Genomic DNA, 17,381 nt, shown 5'->3' on the forward strand with positions numbered 1-17,381 from the left:
ATGAAAGTAAACACGCAAAAATGTTTACGTTATGCTTCAAGTGAGTAACTACTGTTTTGTCACTTTTGGCTGTGAGGTCTCGTAATATTAGGATTTCTCTATTTGCACCTCACGAGGTACCGTTTCTTTCCGAAAGGCTAAGTCTTGTTTTAAGAATTACAGTTTCGTGTAAGTAGCTATCATGAATGCATGTAGAGTGTAGCGCAGTGTCCTTCCACCATTTTCAGAGTTCATTTTAAGTTGTCCACGTTTCTGATATGGATAAAAGAAGAGTGACGTCTCTAGCCGTGCCTGGTATAGATGGTACTGTGTGAAGTTATTATTATTAGAACATTTCCTGCAGTGAAACTGAGCCCATATGGGCACCCATCTCCAGAGCGTCTTTGATGAAACTTAGCATAGCGTAAGGACATAATTCAAGGTCGACAAACAGATGCGTGCCATTGTGTTAGAAGAATAGTATCAGTAACTAGAGCAGTCTAAATTCTTTTGCGTTAACGTAGTTTGTAAATTAAGTTGTATTGTATTCGTTCCAGTCGTTCCAGGACGGCTCTGGGCCCAGTGAGGCCGCCACCGTTGGATAAGCAGCTGCAGCAGCAAGTCGTATACTCCTAGCTCGCTCATTTGTTACATAGTTTAATTCTTAATTTCTTTGCGTGTTTTTGGTACTTGCATTGTTTAATTCAGAAATTTCGGGCGTATTATAGTATTTGAGAGTTGTAGCATCGCGTTTTAGTACCTGAATAGTGTAAATTCGCGTAGTCGTCTATCTTCTGTTTTTGTTTTGCACGGCCAGTGTCGGTTGGTCACAGTCAGTGTGCTCCCTGCCGCCGTTGGATAAGCAGCCGCAGCAGCAAGTCGTATACTCCTAGCTCACTCATTTGTTACATAGTTTAATTCTTAATTTCTTTGCGTGTTTTGGTACTTGCATTGTTTAATTCATAAATTTCGGGCGTATTATAGTATTTGAGAGTTGTAGCATTGCGTTTTAGTACCTGAATAGTGTAAAATCGCGTAGTCTCCTTCCGCCGCCGAGCAGTGTGTCAGCAGTGCGCAAGTAGCAGCATTACTGCATTTACTAGGCAATCTTGTATTTTAATAACCGTTTAAATTTTGTGTCGATTTGTTTACGCTCTCTGTAGATTAGTTCAGACGTTCTTTGCACAACAGTTTTTAGCATGGATAGGGACTGCAACTGCTGTGTTCGGATGCAGGCTGAGTTGGCATCACTTCGCGCCCAGCTTCAGGCAGTGTTGGCTTCGGTCACACAGCTTGAGGTTGTTGCCAATGGGCATCACTGTGGGGGTCCGGATGGGGGTTTGTCGGGGACGGCCACCTCGTCCCACGCATCCCCCGATCGGACTACGACTGTGGTTGCCCGGGATACTGCCTGCATTGAGGCTGATCACCTGTGGTAGAGTGGGAGATCGTCTCAAGGTGCGGCAGGGGGCGAAAGACATTCCGAAGGGTTCAACGGAAGGCCTCTCCAGTTTGTCTGACGAACAGGTTTCAGGCTCTGTCTCAGGCTGATACTGATCTTCGGCCTGACATGGCTGCTTGTCCTGTTACAGAGGTTGCCCCTCAGTCTGCAAGATCCGGGCGGTCGCAGAGGGTGGGCTTACTGGTAGTTGGAAGCTCCAACGCCAGGCGCGTAATGGGGCCCCTTAGGGATATGGCAGCAAGAGAGGGGAAGAAAAACAATGTGCACTCCGTGTGCATACCTGGGGCAGTCATTCCAGATGTGGAAAGGGTCCTTCCAGATGCCATGAAGGGTACAGGGTGCACCCATCTGCAGGTGGTCGCTCATGTCGGCACCAACGATGTGTGTCGCTATGGATCGAAGGAAATCTTCTCTGGCTTCCGGCGGCTATCTGATTTGGTGAAGACTGCCAGTCTCGCTAGCGGGATGAAAGCAGAGCTCACCATCTGCAGCATCGTCGACAGGACTGACTGCGGACCTTTAGTACAGAGCCGAGTGGAGGGTCTGAATCAGAGGCTGAGACGGTTCTGCGACCGTGTGGGCTGCAGATTCCTCGACTTGCGCCATAGGGTGGTGGGGTTTCGGGTTCCACTGGATAGGTCAGGAGTCCACTACACGCAACAAGCGGCTACACGGGTAGCAGGGGTTGTGTGGCGTGGGCTGGGCGGTTTTCTAGATTAGATAGCCTTGGGCAAGTACTGAAAGGGCAACAGCCTCAACGGGTACGGGGCAAAGTCAGGACATGCGGGGACCAAGCAGCAATCGGTATTGTGATTGTAAACTGTCGAAGCTGCGTTGGTAAAGTACCGGAACTTCAAGCGCTGATAGAAAGCACCGCAGCTGAAATCGTTATAGGTACAGAAAGCTGACTGAAGCCAGAGATAAATTCTGCCGAAATTTTTATAAAGGTACAGACGGTGTTTAGAAAGGATAGACTGCATGCAACCGGTGGTGGAGTGTTCGTCGCTGTTAGTAGTAGTTTGTCCTGTAGTGAAGTAGAAGTGGATAGTTCCTGTGAATTATTATGGGTGGATGTTACACTCAACAACCGAGCTAGGTTAATAATTGGCTCCTTTTACGGACCCCCCCGACTCAGCAGCATTAGTGGCAGAACAACTGAGAGAAAATTTGGAATACATTTCACATAAATTTTCTCAGCATGTCATAGTCTTAGGTGGAGATTTCAATTTACCAGATATAGACTGGGACACTCAGATGTTTAGGACTGGTGGTAGGGACAGAGCATCGAGTGACATTATACGGAGTGCACTATCCGAAAATTACCTCGAGCAATTAAACAGAGAACCGACTCGTGGAGATAACATCTTGGACCTACTGATAACAAACACACCCGAACTTTTCGACTCTGTATGTGCAGAACAGGGAATCAGTGATCATAAGGCCGTTGCAGAATCCCTGAATATGGAAGTTAATAGGAATATAAAAAAGGGAGGAAAGTTTATCTGTTTAGCAAGAGTAATAGAAGGCAGATTTCAGACTACCTAACAGATCACAACAAAAATTTATGTTCCGACACTGACAATGTTGAGTGTTTATGGAAAAAGTTTAAGGCAATTGTAAAATGCGTTTAGACAGGTACGTGTCGAGTAAAACTGTGAGGTACGGGAGAAACCCACCGTGGTTCAACAACAAAGTTAGGAAACTACTGCGAAAGCAAAGAGAGCTTCACTCCAAGTTTAAACGCAGCCAAAACCTTTCTGACAAACAGAAGCTAGACGATGTAAAAGCGTAAGGAGGGCTATGCGTGAAGCGTTCAGTGAATTCGAAAGTAAAATTCTATGTACCGACTTGACAGAAAATCCTCGGAAGTTCTGGTCTTACGTTAAATCATTAAGCGGCTCGAAACAGCATATCCAGACACTCCGGGATGATGATGGCATTCAAACAGAGGATGACACGCGTTAAGCTGAAATACTAAACACCTTTTACCAAAGCTGTTTCACAGAGTAAGACCGCACTGCAGTTCCTTCTCTAAATTCTCGCACAAACGAAAAAATGGCTGACAAACAGAACACAGCATGTTGTTATCAATGGAGAGACGTCTACAGACGTTAAAGTAACCTCTGGCGTGCCACAGGGGAGTGTTATGGGACCATTGCTTTTCACAATATATATATATAAATGACCTAGTAATGTCGGAAGTTCCATGCGGCTTTTCGCGGGTGATGCTGTAGTATACAGAGAAGTTGCAGCATTAGAAAATTGTAGCGAAATGCAGGAAGAACTGCAGCGGATAGGCACTTGGTGCAGGGAGTGCAACTGACCCTTAACATAGACAAATGTAATGGATTGCGAATACATAGAAAGAAGGATCCTTTATTGTATGATTATATGATAGCGGAACAAACACTGGTAGCAGTTACTTCTGTAAAATATCTGGGAGTATGCGTGCGGAACGATTTGAAGTGGAATGATCATATGAAATTAATTGTTGGTAAGGCGGGTACCAGGTTGAGATTCATTGGGAGAGTCCTTAGAAAATGTAGTCCATCAACAAAGGAGGTGGCTTACAAAACACTCGTTCGACCTATACTTGAGTATTGCTCATCAGTGTGGGATCCGTACCAGATCGGGTTGACGGAGGACATAGAGAAGATCCAAAGAAGAGCGGCGCGTTTCGTCACATGGTTATTTGGTAACCGTGATAGCGTTACGGAGATGTTTAACAAACTCAAGTGGCAGACTCTGCAAGAGAGGCACTCTGCATCGCGGTGTAGCTTGCTCGCCAGGTTTCGAGAGGGTGCGTTTCTGGATGAGGTATCGAATATATTGCTTCCCCCTACTTATACCTCCCGAGGAGATCACGAATGTAAAATGAGAGAGATTAGAGCGCGCACGGAGGCTTTCAGACAGTCGTTCTTCCCGCGAACCATACGCGACTGGAACAGGAAAGGAAGGCAATGACGGTGGCACGTAAAGTGCCCTCCGCCACACACCATTTGGTGGCTTGCGGAGTATAAATGTAGATGTAGATGCAGATGTAGATCTTTCTTCACCGAGATTATGGGCCTGCCGTCCACCTAACGCTGCGCCAAAGATATATTGGACTCTTAACCGCAGTCATGCCAACAGTTCAGTGACTGGCTTGGGCCACGGATTAAGCATTTCTTTTTTTATTGCGTTATATACATTGGAGCACGAGCCTTAGCGGGATTGTATTGAGGTAGGATCACAAACGCTAAAATATTTTATATCAAATTTTTTCATAAATCAACGTATGTAGAACGTAAAATTGTGATGGTATATAGAAGCCAACATAACGCTGTGGAGACGGCGTTTTTAGCAGAACAGAGAAGTGTGAAAATTTTCATATAACCACAGGCGTGAAATGTAGGCGTCTTTGATAATGTACGGGACACTGCAACACAAGTACGTCGAAATTTTCAGGTCGGTAAAAAACTGGTGATTGGTACTCATTAAGAGATGAGAAGCAACAGACCCGATACATGTTTTACACTGTGAATTTGTCCATGTGAGAACACTTCGTTGTAAGCCGGGCACAGTCACTGTTATAAACCTCGCAGATACAGAGAGGTGTTGATGGGCACTTAATTAACTTGGATGTCAAATTTCACAGCCCGTATCCAATCAACTATCAATGTGAGGGACTATAATTGTTGTAGATAAGATATTTCGAATTTGATTACCGTTTTTAGCTTATGTACTTTCTTCTGCAATTGATAAATTTCACCATCACCACTTATTCGTCACAATAGCATTGTTGCTAAAATAATTGGGTAATAATTAGCTGCGTAGACAGGCAGTTACAGGAGAAGATGAAAACAGCAAGCGAAATTTAAGAATAGCGAATAAGTTATTGCAAAATTAAATATAGCAAGTGTGGAGTTATGAAGGTGAGATGATGGACACCGAAATATTACTAGAGAGATAGATAATTTAAGTGAATTGAATAAAATATCGATGGCGTTGACTGGAGAAGTTGTGAAGAGATGAAATTCTAGAGAGACTTGGAAGAAGTGTGAAATAAATTGAAAAACTTATAAATATAAAGAAGACAAGTGTTAACTTACGCCTGTCGAGGAATCGGAAGCGCCCCAGAAAGCCAGAGTTGTTTCCTGGTGAGGAGTCGGAGTGCATGGCGAGGACCAGCGCCGGGCCCTGGCTGTACAGAGTGGTAGGCACGTCTCGCAGTCCGCCACACAGCACGCCAGACGCCACCGTGCGCTCGCTCACCTCAGCACGTGCAGCTGGGCCCAGCGACAGGAACACCTCCACGTGGTCTCCACGAGAACACCTGCACATAACACACTCGTATTGAATACGTCATCCTATGCTAGCTAGCCACTGCACGAGCAGTAAGCGACAGGAACTCCTTTATCAGGCCACCACGAGAACACCTGCACACAACGCACCTCATCGTGTGCTCGCTTTTATAATCACGAACAACAGGGCGTACTGCAGAAACTCCTCCATCTGACCGTCGTGAGAACACTTTCAGTTAACACAAATGTCCGCGTTACGTCATACTGCCTCTTGTCATCACAGTGCAGGAAGTGACGGGAAGACGTCCAAACGGTCACTTCAAGAACATATACACCTAGTACACACATAGTTGATACATCACCGTGTGCTCTATCACTGTAGCACATGCAGTAGTAGGTCGTGACAGGCACACATTGATGTGGTCGTTGTACCATCACTTGGACGTAATTTAAGTGTATTGTACGTGTCATCACGCGTTCTTTCAACTCAACACATGCAGCAGTGCCTAGCGAGAAGAATATCTCCGTGTGGTCGCTGCGAGAACGCCTGTACCCAACGCATGTGAACCGAGCTTGTCGTATGTTCCCATACATCAGCGCGTTTCTCCGGACCCAGCGACAGTAATATCTCCACATTCCAGTACGAGAATAACCTTCACATGGCACAAGTATTCTGAATATATCGTCTTGCGCTCCCTTATCTCAGCACAGTGTGAACACATACATACTGCATAGATCATTCGTGCATAGAGCCTAACTATAGGTAGACCTCCATATTCTACTACAAAGACGCCTAGACTGATCTACGGTGCACTGCCTTCATTACGCAACTCTACCTGGCACGAGCCAGCGATCGGAACACCTCCATGTGATAGGTGTGAGAGCATCTGCATGCAACACACATGCACTAAACTCGTTAACGTCGTCTCATTTTTGTAATTCAGGACTCCGAGAGAGGAACACTTCTACCTGGTCGAAATCGGAGCACATATGCGTTGACTATACCTGTACTGACAGCTGAAGGAAGAAGAGGCAGTCACATAAAAAGTAGCGTGCAGCTAGACTAACTAAGGCAAAAATAAAATTTAGGAGTTTATAACGACTGCAGTCATTCTATAGCATTATCCAGATATAGGCTATTATTCTAAGAGTATTACGGCTAGAATTTAGCTATATTGTTGACCTACCATTCTAGCGTAAAGTGCAGTCCGCTAGGTTGCGACACAAGGGGTGAGCCAGAATCTGAACGAAACTTTACAGCAGCTAAGCGACCGTTGTTGTTGTACATCAGTTACCCAAAGTGTGGTGTGTCTGTTTAGGCAAATGGTGATTACTCGCCAGTCTCCACCTCAGAAAATTCAGCAATAGTATAAATACAATAAAGAACGAAACTAGGTTTACACTGTGAAACAGGCCGTAAGGGGAATGGAGTTGGGCCGAGAGATGTGCAAGCATAGGTTCTTAACCAACCAGGGCTTCCTTTGTTTTATCATCATAAAACCTTGTATGCCTCAGTCATGCATTAACAAACAAAGCAAGTACTAGCGCTCAATCTTCCAAATTAGTTGACTTCTGACGTAACAACATGAATTTGATAAAAATAATTTCTTGCCTAGCAGCGATAAAATGAGACTTCAGAAGCATACAAGAACCCACGATAGAAATGGTTCAAATGGCTCTGAGCACTATGGGACTTAAGTTCTGAGGTCATCAGTCCCCTAAAACTTAGAACTACTTAAACCTAACTAACCTAAGGACATCACACACATCCACACCCGAGGCAGGATTCGAACCTGCGACCGTAGCGGTCACGTGGTTCCGGACTGTAGCGCCTAGAACCGCTCAGCTACTCCGGCCGGGCCCACGATAGAAAGTGTAAGCTAAAATACACGTAAAAATGTCATTAATAGGAAATATTGCGGCGCCCCACTGAAAGTAACACGATTACTAACTGAGCACTATTTCCGCAACAACAACACTAGCTCATCAGATAGCACAACAAAAACCAACTGGAACCAAACACCTTAGTCACGCACCAGCCAAACAACACGTACAAAGAACATGACCTACTTCGACACGAGAAATTCATATACAAGCAACTATGAAGTTACATGGAATTGCAACAGCTGAATGTTATCACTAGAATGCAACTAAATCGTAACATGACATCGCCATACTTTATCTCGTCAACTACAAATATTATACACTCAAAGCACATGACGGCATCGCCGTGCCTTTTCAGTTCAAATACAACTATATAAGGTACCATTCTACAAATGCAGCCGGCCGCTGGTGGCCGAGCGGTTCTGGCGCTACAGTCTGGAACCGCGCGACCGCTACGGTCGCAGGTTCGAATCCTGCCTCGGGCATGGATGTGTGTGTTGTCCTTAGGTTAGTTAGGTTTAAGTAGTTCTAAGTTCTAGGGGACTTATGACCTCAGCAGTTGAGTCCCATAGTGCTCAGAGCCATTTGAACCAGCCATATAAATGCAGGAGCAACAATAGTCCCACTGTGCTTTGACAATTCACCTCTTGCTCACAGACAGGGGCCAGAACAAATGCAACTGAGCACCATTCAGTGGCAAAAGTCACTCGTGCCCACCTTCTCCATCATCTCTTTCGCACATCCTCGCTGGCTTCCAGGTACTTATAGTCTAGGAGTACGGAGACAAACACCATCTACTGCTGCAGCCCAATGAAATTACAGCAGGCCACACCCCACGCCGCACATTGGGCCAACTCGGTTCAATGTCTGGACGGACTAGAAATAGAGAAAGGCGTACGCTATAATTTAAACCCCGTGAAACTTTGTATATACTGCACTGGTGCATACGTGTCCAATGCTACTGTGGAATTCCAGTCTCAAGTCGATATGATACGTGCCGCGACAGTTACCGGTAAACAGTGTGTGGTGCGTTCGTGATAATTTTTGGCCGATGTAATGACGTATACCGATGTAAAACGAAGCTACGACTACAAAATTTATTCTGCGTGGCTCCACTCTTGAAAATGGTTCTTCAACTACCTTCATAATATAGTTAGTAACCTCAAATGTATTTGCGTGTGCATATTTTCGAATTTTTAATGGTTAATCATTTTTTTAACGTCCGTTAGTGCCACAGGGTAAAAATGGATCCCCAATTATAGCAGCTACCTCATAAACTACTATCTTCACAAAAAAATGTCATTAGAATTTTCTGCAGACCTCTTTCGGAGCTACGCCGAGCTGTGATAATAATTTTTTTTAAATTACGCAAATAATATTTACAGCATTAAAATTTTTCCTAGTAATATTGTTCGTTTTACGAAATTCTGTAGAACTGCTTAAATTAAGTAAACAGGACTCTAGAACTATAGCATGTGTATCAATATCTCTGAAGGAAAGTATATTTGTCGAAAGCCAGTTGCTAACTTCAGCGCACTCACAATATTCTGCTGCAATGCCCGATAAAGACATCAGTCAAAACGGTTTTGATGCATGCATATGTCATAATTGAAGCTGCTCCTTTGCCGATTGGTCTGATGTTATTTACACGCGAATATACTCTTGAGTGTACGACGCATGACATATTCCATCAGTTTCTGACATCTTCAGATATACTCATCTCGGAAGTGTAGAAAATGAAAACTGAAGTTAAACGGGTGCTTCTCGCCCCATCTCCCAATGGAAGCCCGACAGTGACCCCTCTGAAAGCTATAGTGACGCAAGCGACGAATGTGACTACGATTTCGACTGAAAAGATGTAGAATGTCGAGTAAAACATTTCACTACGGCAATTTAGACATCTAATCCGTTATGAGCGACCTAAAAATACTGTACTCTGAGTCGAAAAAAGTCATGGGATTCCACATAATATCGTGTCGGACCTCCTTCTGCCCGGTGCAGTGCTACAGCTGGACGTGGTATGAACTCAACAAGTCGTTGGAAGTTCCCTGCAGTGATATTCAGTCATGCTACCTCTACAGCCGCCCATAATTGCGGAAGTGTTGCCTCTGCAGGCCTCTGTGAACAAACTGACCTCTCCATTGTGTCCCATAAAGGTTCGAGTGGTCCAATCATTCGCTCGAACTGTGCAGAATGTTCTTCAAACTAAGCGCACACAATTGTGTCACGGTGGCATGATACATTATTACCTACAGAAATTCCGTCATTGTTTGGGAACATGAGGTCAATGATTGTCTGCAGTAGCCTAACACAGTCACTTACAGTCAATGACAGGTTTAGTAGGACCAGAGAAACCAATCCATTACATGTAAAGACAGCCACAACATCATGGAGCAGCTACCAGCATGCACAGCGCCTTCTTGACAACTACGGCTACGGCTTCGAGCCGTCTTCGACATACTCGAAGCATACCGTCACCTCTTATCGAATAAAACTGGGACTCATCTGACCAAGCCACGGTTTTCCAGTCGTGTAAGGTATAACCGATATGGTCACGAACCTAGGCGCTGTAGGCGACGTCGTGTTGTTGGCAAAGTTTCTCACGCCGGTCGTCTGCTGCCGTAGCCCATTAACGTCAAATTTCGCCGCACTCTCCTAAAGGATACGTTGGTGGTACGTCCCAAATTGATTTCTACGGTTATTTCAAGGAGTGTTTATTTCTGTTTTTACTAAAAACTCTGCGCAAACGCCCTCGCTGTCGGTCAGTAAGCGAAGGTCGTCGGCTGCTGTGTTGCCCGTGGTGAGAGGCAATGCCTGCAATTTGATATCATCGGGATATTCTTGACACTGTTGATCTTAGGATATTGTGTTCCCTAACGATTTCTGAAATGAAATGTTTCATGCGTCTAGCTCTAACTACTATTCCGCAATCAAACACTGTTAATTAGTGTCGTGCGGTAGTAATCGCGTCAGACACCTTTTCAGATGAATCATCTGAGTACAAATGACAGCTTCGACAATGAGCTGCTCTTATATACATTGTGTATGCGACACTGTCGCCATATGTATATATACGTATCAGTACGCCATGACTTTAGTCACATCAGTGTGTACCCGATATTTTACTGGAAACCGTTAATTTTGTAATTTTTAATCCACCAGTTTGAATTTTGTGATTCCTGTGTCGGATTCCTAAGCAGCAACCAAAGAATCTGCAAAGTATTTGGTCGGGTAGGATTTTGTATCCAGTTTTGTGTTACGTCCAGGTTTTGAAGGAAGTTGGCACAGTGTGCGCCGGAGCATAAGTGAAGCTGGCCGGCGCGCCATCGTGGCCCTGCCGTAGAACAAAGGCATGCTGTCGCCAAGCTGATGCAGCCGCTTTGGTCAGGTGCTTCAGACAGACTTTCACTTTGCCAGCACGAAACTCGCGGTTCGCCTAGGCGCTGCACTCGCCGAAAAAAATAAAAAGCGTATGAGTTCAACCTCTGGCGCGCCCGGGAGCATGAGCAGTGCCGGCCGGGCTGCAGGGCAGGCGGGCGGGAATTCGAGCGTGTTGTGATATACTATTTCACAGCACAGCATGGAATGGCGAACACAATTTGTCTGCCTTGGATCAACTGACGCTGTAGCGACAGGGAAGGCATCGAGTGACAAAATTAAAACAAAATACATTTCCTCAGTTACGAAAGCAGCAGACACTGTACAACGGATTAAACGTTCAGAAAGAATGACCCTTTTGAGAGAATTCGGTGCATACGTTTATAACTTATACGTTGTGTTTGATTAAGAAGGATAAGTGTGTGGATCTCGAGTAATTCATGCATATTATCAAGGTATCTCAAAGTCAAGCTATCTGGATCCAGAGTCGATTACACGAACAAGTAACATATGTACAGCTAAAGAGGAAGAAAATCAACGTAATTCGTCAGAATTGACAGCCTGACGTCTCCGTACTTTCTATCAACGTGGAACAAAGAAAGCTGAATGCTTACACTCTCCCTCCAATCACCCCACCTCAACAGGTTTGTAAAAAATTTGGGTATACCTATATAAAGATATCACACTCCGCCTCCAGCATTGTTGTAGTCAATTTGATAACATTCCATAATATTCCGAGCTCAAGGCCTTAAAGATGAAGCACTGAGGAAAAGTGACCCTGATATCATAAATGGATCGGTAGAGGGTAGAGTGAAAACTGTATGCCTCATCCTGTAATGAAACATATATTTGCGTGTAATTAGTTGATTGTATGCCAGTGGCAAAAATGCAAAATACGCATAGTCTTCCTAGATGGGAAGCGCGACAAACTTAACGTAAATGGTGTCACCGTTAACTTAGCTGTGAGGGGTTGAAATGAGGCTCAAAGCTTGTGTACTAACCACTCCTGCTATAGAAACACGTGACCGTATGACACTTCTGCAACTCTTTTATTTTTGAAAATAGTATTGGATCGCTTCACACAACGTAAACCTGTCAGCGCGAAGAAAACCTCTTAGAAATGCGCCTAATTTTAGGAAAATTGCAGGACATTAGGGATTGCAAAATCCACGTCAGCTAGAGAATACGAAACTTTTAATTTAAATCTAATCAAGTTAACTACTGACAATGAATAATACGGAGTAATGTATTCTAAAGTGTATGATAATTAAATTAAAATGACTGTTACCGACAATGGACTCAAATTTAATTCGAAAACGGCAGGAAGAAGAAATGAAAAACAGTTCCATATCTGGACTGCTTGAATGAACAATATAAGTAGACAAATATTTAAGAGTTTTAATTCAGTGTGTTAGATACATAACCAGATGAGTTAATTGTGAGCTGCTCAGAAGATGGACTGCACTACTACCTGAGTTAAACTTCTATTCATGAACTACCGCCAGTGGCCGTTACCTGAGAGACGGGAAGAGACTCCTCTCTACGTTCTCTGCTGAACGCTCACTGACCTTTGTTCTGCTTGAAGAGGAGACTGAATAATGCTGCCAATCTGACGAACGAAAGTGCTCCCTCTTCTACTAAAAAACATGGGTAAGAGGCACAATATTCCCACTCAAATGCTGCAAAAAAAAAAAAAAAAAAAAAAAAAAAAAAAAAAAAAAAAAAAAAAAGCCATTACGCTTCATGAAGTTGGTACTTGTTTCCAGTAGTCTCCTTCTCTCCATTGGTCAGCACTGACCGCATCCCGTCTGGTTGCGGGTTGCGATTTGCAGGGCCGCTACTTCAGATTGGACAGTCTGTAACTTAAGACGGAAGCAACGGACGTCCTTAGGCTGGGGAACCACCAATAGGCGGCTCCTCCTTGATGTGTAGACAGAAAGAAAAAAAAAATTCTCCCCGAAGCACCCTCAGTGGAAATATGCGGTGACCGGTGGCACCGTTCCTGTGGAAAGTAGTTAAGCAACAGGAACTGTCCACAATGAGCACTTCGGAAAACAGCTCACGTTTTCGTGAAAATTTGTTCCGACGTACAAAGAGCTCGTTCTCGGCTTTTTAGTCTACTAGAATAGCCGACAGAATGGTACCATCGAAGCCTCCCGATCCACAACCTCTGGTGAGAAATCAAATACATTCCATTCTCAGAAAAAGAATTACAGGGCTCAAACAATGTTATCGCGTAATCACAGCAGAGCTAAAATTAAACTACGAAGCGATAATGGACAGTCATGTTACAAGAGAAAATGAAATTCTATTTCGGAGGAACACCTATTGAAGGATGTCACATACATACAGCTGTGCTTGTTTCCCTGAGAAAAAAATTCGTGGTCAGGTATCGTCACCTTCTCTTCTTTTTCTCCATTCTTAATGTGACACTTCCAGTACTGCTATGAATAAGACGTGAATTCCACTGATAAACGCAGAAGAAAGAGCCGATAGTGGAGAGGGTACACTGAAGGCCTTCATCAGGTGTTACCTGATGACTAGCTAGAAGAAGAAATTGGAGACGTTAAGAAAGAAATTCGAAATCCTGTATTAGTCATAATTTGAAAGAGATTCGGAAATCTTGAGAGAAAATAATGCCGAATGAATAGATAACGTTCATCGGAATCTCTAAAATCATTGGGAAAATTTACAACCAAACGACTATTCAAGTTGTTATGTAGAATATATGAAACCGACACCGTTCCAAGAGACTTATCGAAATATAACACTCATGCAATTACAGAGGTACCGAGAGCAGGTAAGTACGAAATCCATTACACAATCAGCTTAGAACATCTTTCATCCAAGATGCTGACGCGAGTAATGTAGAGAAGAATGAAAAACAAAATGAGAATCAATTAAATAATCAGTTTGGTTTTAGGAAAGATAAAGGCACCAGAGCGGCAGTTCTGACTCGGCTTAATAATGGAAGCGAGACTGAAGAAAAATCAAGATACGTTCACAGGATTCGTCGATCTACGAAAAGGGTTCAACAACGCGCAAAGGAAGGAAGATGTTCGAAATTCTGAGAACAGTAGGGGTGACCTACAGGAAACCACGGGTGATATACAATACGAACAAGAACCGAGAGGGTACGATTAGACTGGAAGACAAAGAACAAAGTGCTCGAGTTAAGAAGAATCTGAGACAGGGATACGGACTTTCCTTCTGCAGTTCGATCCATATATCGAGGAAGCAATGACGGAAATTTATGGTTCAAGAGTGGGATTTAAGTTCAGAGTGAAAGGATATCAATGACACGATTCGCTGACGACGTTGCTATCCTCAATTAAAGTGAAGAAGAATTACAAGTCCTGTTGAATGGAATGAACATCTAAAGAGTGCAGAATATGGGCTGGGAGTAAACAGAAAAAAGAAAAAGTAATGAGAGGTGGCAGAAATATGACCAGCTAGAAACTTAACTTCAAAATTGTTCACGAAATTGACGGCCTTAAGGAATTCCGTCGGCCTGATGGAAAGTAACCCATGATAGCCGAAGCAATGAGAACAAGAAAGGTACACTAGCACAGGCAAAGTGGATATTGCTGACCCAGAGAAGTCTTTTGAGAACCTGCGTTTGGAGCACAGCATTGTAGAGAATCGGGAAGTTGGAGATGTGGTACTGCAGATGAATGATGCAAAGGATGGCTGATATCAGAAGGAATAAGAAAGTTCTTTGTAGAATCGGCGAAGAAACGAAAATATGGAAAACACCGACTACAAGAAGTGACATGATAGTGAGGCATTTGTTAAGTGTGTCAGGGAATGATCTTCATAGTCCTGGAGGGAAGTAGGCGGTGGTGCGGGCGGGGGGGGGGGGGGGCGGTAAAAACAGTAGGGCAGGAAAGAGATTGGAATACATACTGCACCATCAAAAGGAAAAAAATGTTTCTCGCTATACTTTCGAGAACCGATTTACGCTAGAACGCTGTTTGATTATCATTTACTTCGAGTAATGGCTTGTATGAAGTACTGAAAATGAGGCTAATGTTGACGTCAAATCGACAACGGGATGATCGGAGAGCCGATAACAAACTCTCCTTGTGGAATCACTCGAAGCACCGTGGTGACACGCTTCTGGTATCCGTATTAAGAAATAAATCTCGGGTGAACAGCCTGGTATGAGTGTACACAGGACACAATATTTCGGCAGTCGACCACGTTGGCATCATCAGATGCGCTGATGTACTGACCGGTGGCGGGCCGGCACAATATATATATATAGGACAATCCCCCTCCCGCTCCTCCCTCAGGCGCTTCCTATGAGTCGACGATGCGGTCCGCGCCCAGTGCGCGGTCCAGTTACAGCTTCCTTTCTCCCGCCGTCTGAGCGCTACGTCCTAGGTCTTCTCGTTCAGGAGGGTGCCACGGGGCGCGGACCTCACCGACTCATAGGAAGCGCCTGAGGGAGGAGCGGAAGGGGGATTGTCCTATATATACATGGTGCCGGCCGACCGCCCGTCAATACATCAGCGCACCTGATGATTGCCGAAATATTGTGTAATATGCACACTCATACCAGGCTCTTCACCCGAGATTTATTTCGTCATAAAATACGCCTGGAGGAACTGAAGAATTGGTATCCGTATAGTTACATAAGATCTGATGTTACTAATACGATTTGGAGACTAACCGACAGTCAATAGCATAGTGCTTATCGTCTTCCAAGCCTCCCAAAAATAAAAAAAGAAGTCGGGTGACAAAATCCATGACTAAGGTAATGTCAGTCCCCTGTTTTGATAGCAAGGGCTTGATCCATCATAAATTCCTACCCGGGGATTACAGGGAAGACGAGTATCACCAGGCCATAAAAGTACTTTGTAACCCTTGCTTCCTTGGTTTTCTTTGACCATTTACCGAACTCTTCAGGCACACCTTGTAATTGAGGAAGTAGAGTGTCAAATGGGCTCAAATGGCTCTGAGCACTATGGGACTTTACTTCTGAGGTCATCAGTCCCATAGAACTTAAAACTTCTAAAACCTAACGAACCTAAGGACATCACACACATCCATGCCCGAGGCAGGATTCGAAACTGCGACCGTAGCGGTCGCGCGGTTCCAGACTGTGGGGCCTAGAACCGCTTGGCCACAACGGCCGGCGTAGAGTGTCAGTTCTAGTCTGAGATGAAGAGGTTGTCACAGGAGAGGAATTCGTGACAAGCCGCATCGAGACAGTCAGAATTATAATGACTCTAGTCTTCTTCAATAAAGAAGCTCAAACGGCGGCGTCATGAGATAGTACCTCTGGATGGTAATACTGAATGGAAGTGAAGCACGAACCATCGATAATTCGGAGAAGATGAAACTTCTAGTAAGTTATAAGTGGCGCTATTGAAGAATATTGAATATTTAGTGTAAACCTTAACAACCAAAACAATAGTAAAAAGAGTATGTTAGGAAACGCGGCAATTAAGGACCCTTACAAGACGAGGGCCATGTCAGTGGGCCAGGTGCTTTGGTATCCGAAAGCCGCTTACTTTGCTTTGGGATGAGCAGCAGAGGTGAAATAAGTATGTGCAGTCAAGGAGTGTATGATTTGGAAATTTGTGGCAAGTTCCTATGGGACCAAACAGCTGAGGTCATCTGTCCCTAGGCTTACACACTACTTAAACGAACTTACGCTAAGGACAGCACACACACACACCCATGCCCAAGGAGGACTCGAACCTAAGACGGGGGGGAGCGGCGCAATTCGAGGCAAGGCTCCCTAGACCACGCGGCTACACCGCGCAGCTAAATAGTGTATAAAACTAAGCATAAAGGATATTGTTATAGTTGTTACTGTTGTGGTCTTCAGTCCTGAGACTGGTTTGATGCAGCTCTCCTTGCTACTCTATCCTGTGCAAGCTTTTTCATCTCCCAGTACCTACTGCAACCTACATCCTTCTGAATCTGCTTAGTGTATTCATCTCTTGGTCTCCCTCTACGATTTTTACCCTCCACGCTGCCCTCCAATACTAAATTGGTGATCCCTTGATGCCTCAGAACATGTCCTACCAACCGATCCCTTCTTCTGGTCAAGTTGTGCCACAAACTTCTCTTCTTCCCAGTCCTATTCAATACTTCCTCATTAGTTATGTGATCTACCCGTCTAATCCTCAGCATTCTTCTGTAGCACCACATTTCGAAAGCTTCTATTCTCTTCTTGTCCAAAATATTTATCGTCTATGTTTCACTTCCATACATGGCTACATTCCATACAAATACTTTCAGAAATGATTTCTTGACACTTAAATCTATACTCGATGTTAACAAATTTCTCTTCTTCAGAAACGCTTTCCTTGCCATTGCCAGTCTACATTTTACATCCTCTCTACATCGACCATCATCAGTTATTTTGCTCCCCAAATAGC

The 17,381-nt window shown here is 44.2% G+C and overlaps 1 protein-coding gene across 2 annotated transcripts in view; it reads right to left on the bottom strand.

Moving 5' to 3' along the window:
• Positions 1 to 17,381, bottom strand: part of LOC124777382 (suppressor of lurcher protein 1-like) — a 726,507-nt gene that overhangs the window by 293,151 nt on the left and 415,975 nt on the right. For both annotated transcript variants that reach the window (XM_047252770.1, XM_047252771.1), the window contains exon 5: positions 5,533 to 5,756. In XM_047252770.1, the coding sequence (XP_047108726.1) occupies positions 5,533 to 5,756 (224 nt within the window). The remainder of the gene's footprint in view (positions 1 to 5,532; positions 5,757 to 17,381) is intronic.

The sequence above is a fragment of the Schistocerca piceifrons genome, chromosome 2 (assembly GCF_021461385.2).
Source record: "Schistocerca piceifrons isolate TAMUIC-IGC-003096 chromosome 2, iqSchPice1.1, whole genome shotgun sequence".
Lineage (NCBI taxonomy): Eukaryota > Metazoa > Arthropoda > Insecta > Orthoptera > Acrididae > Schistocerca > Schistocerca piceifrons.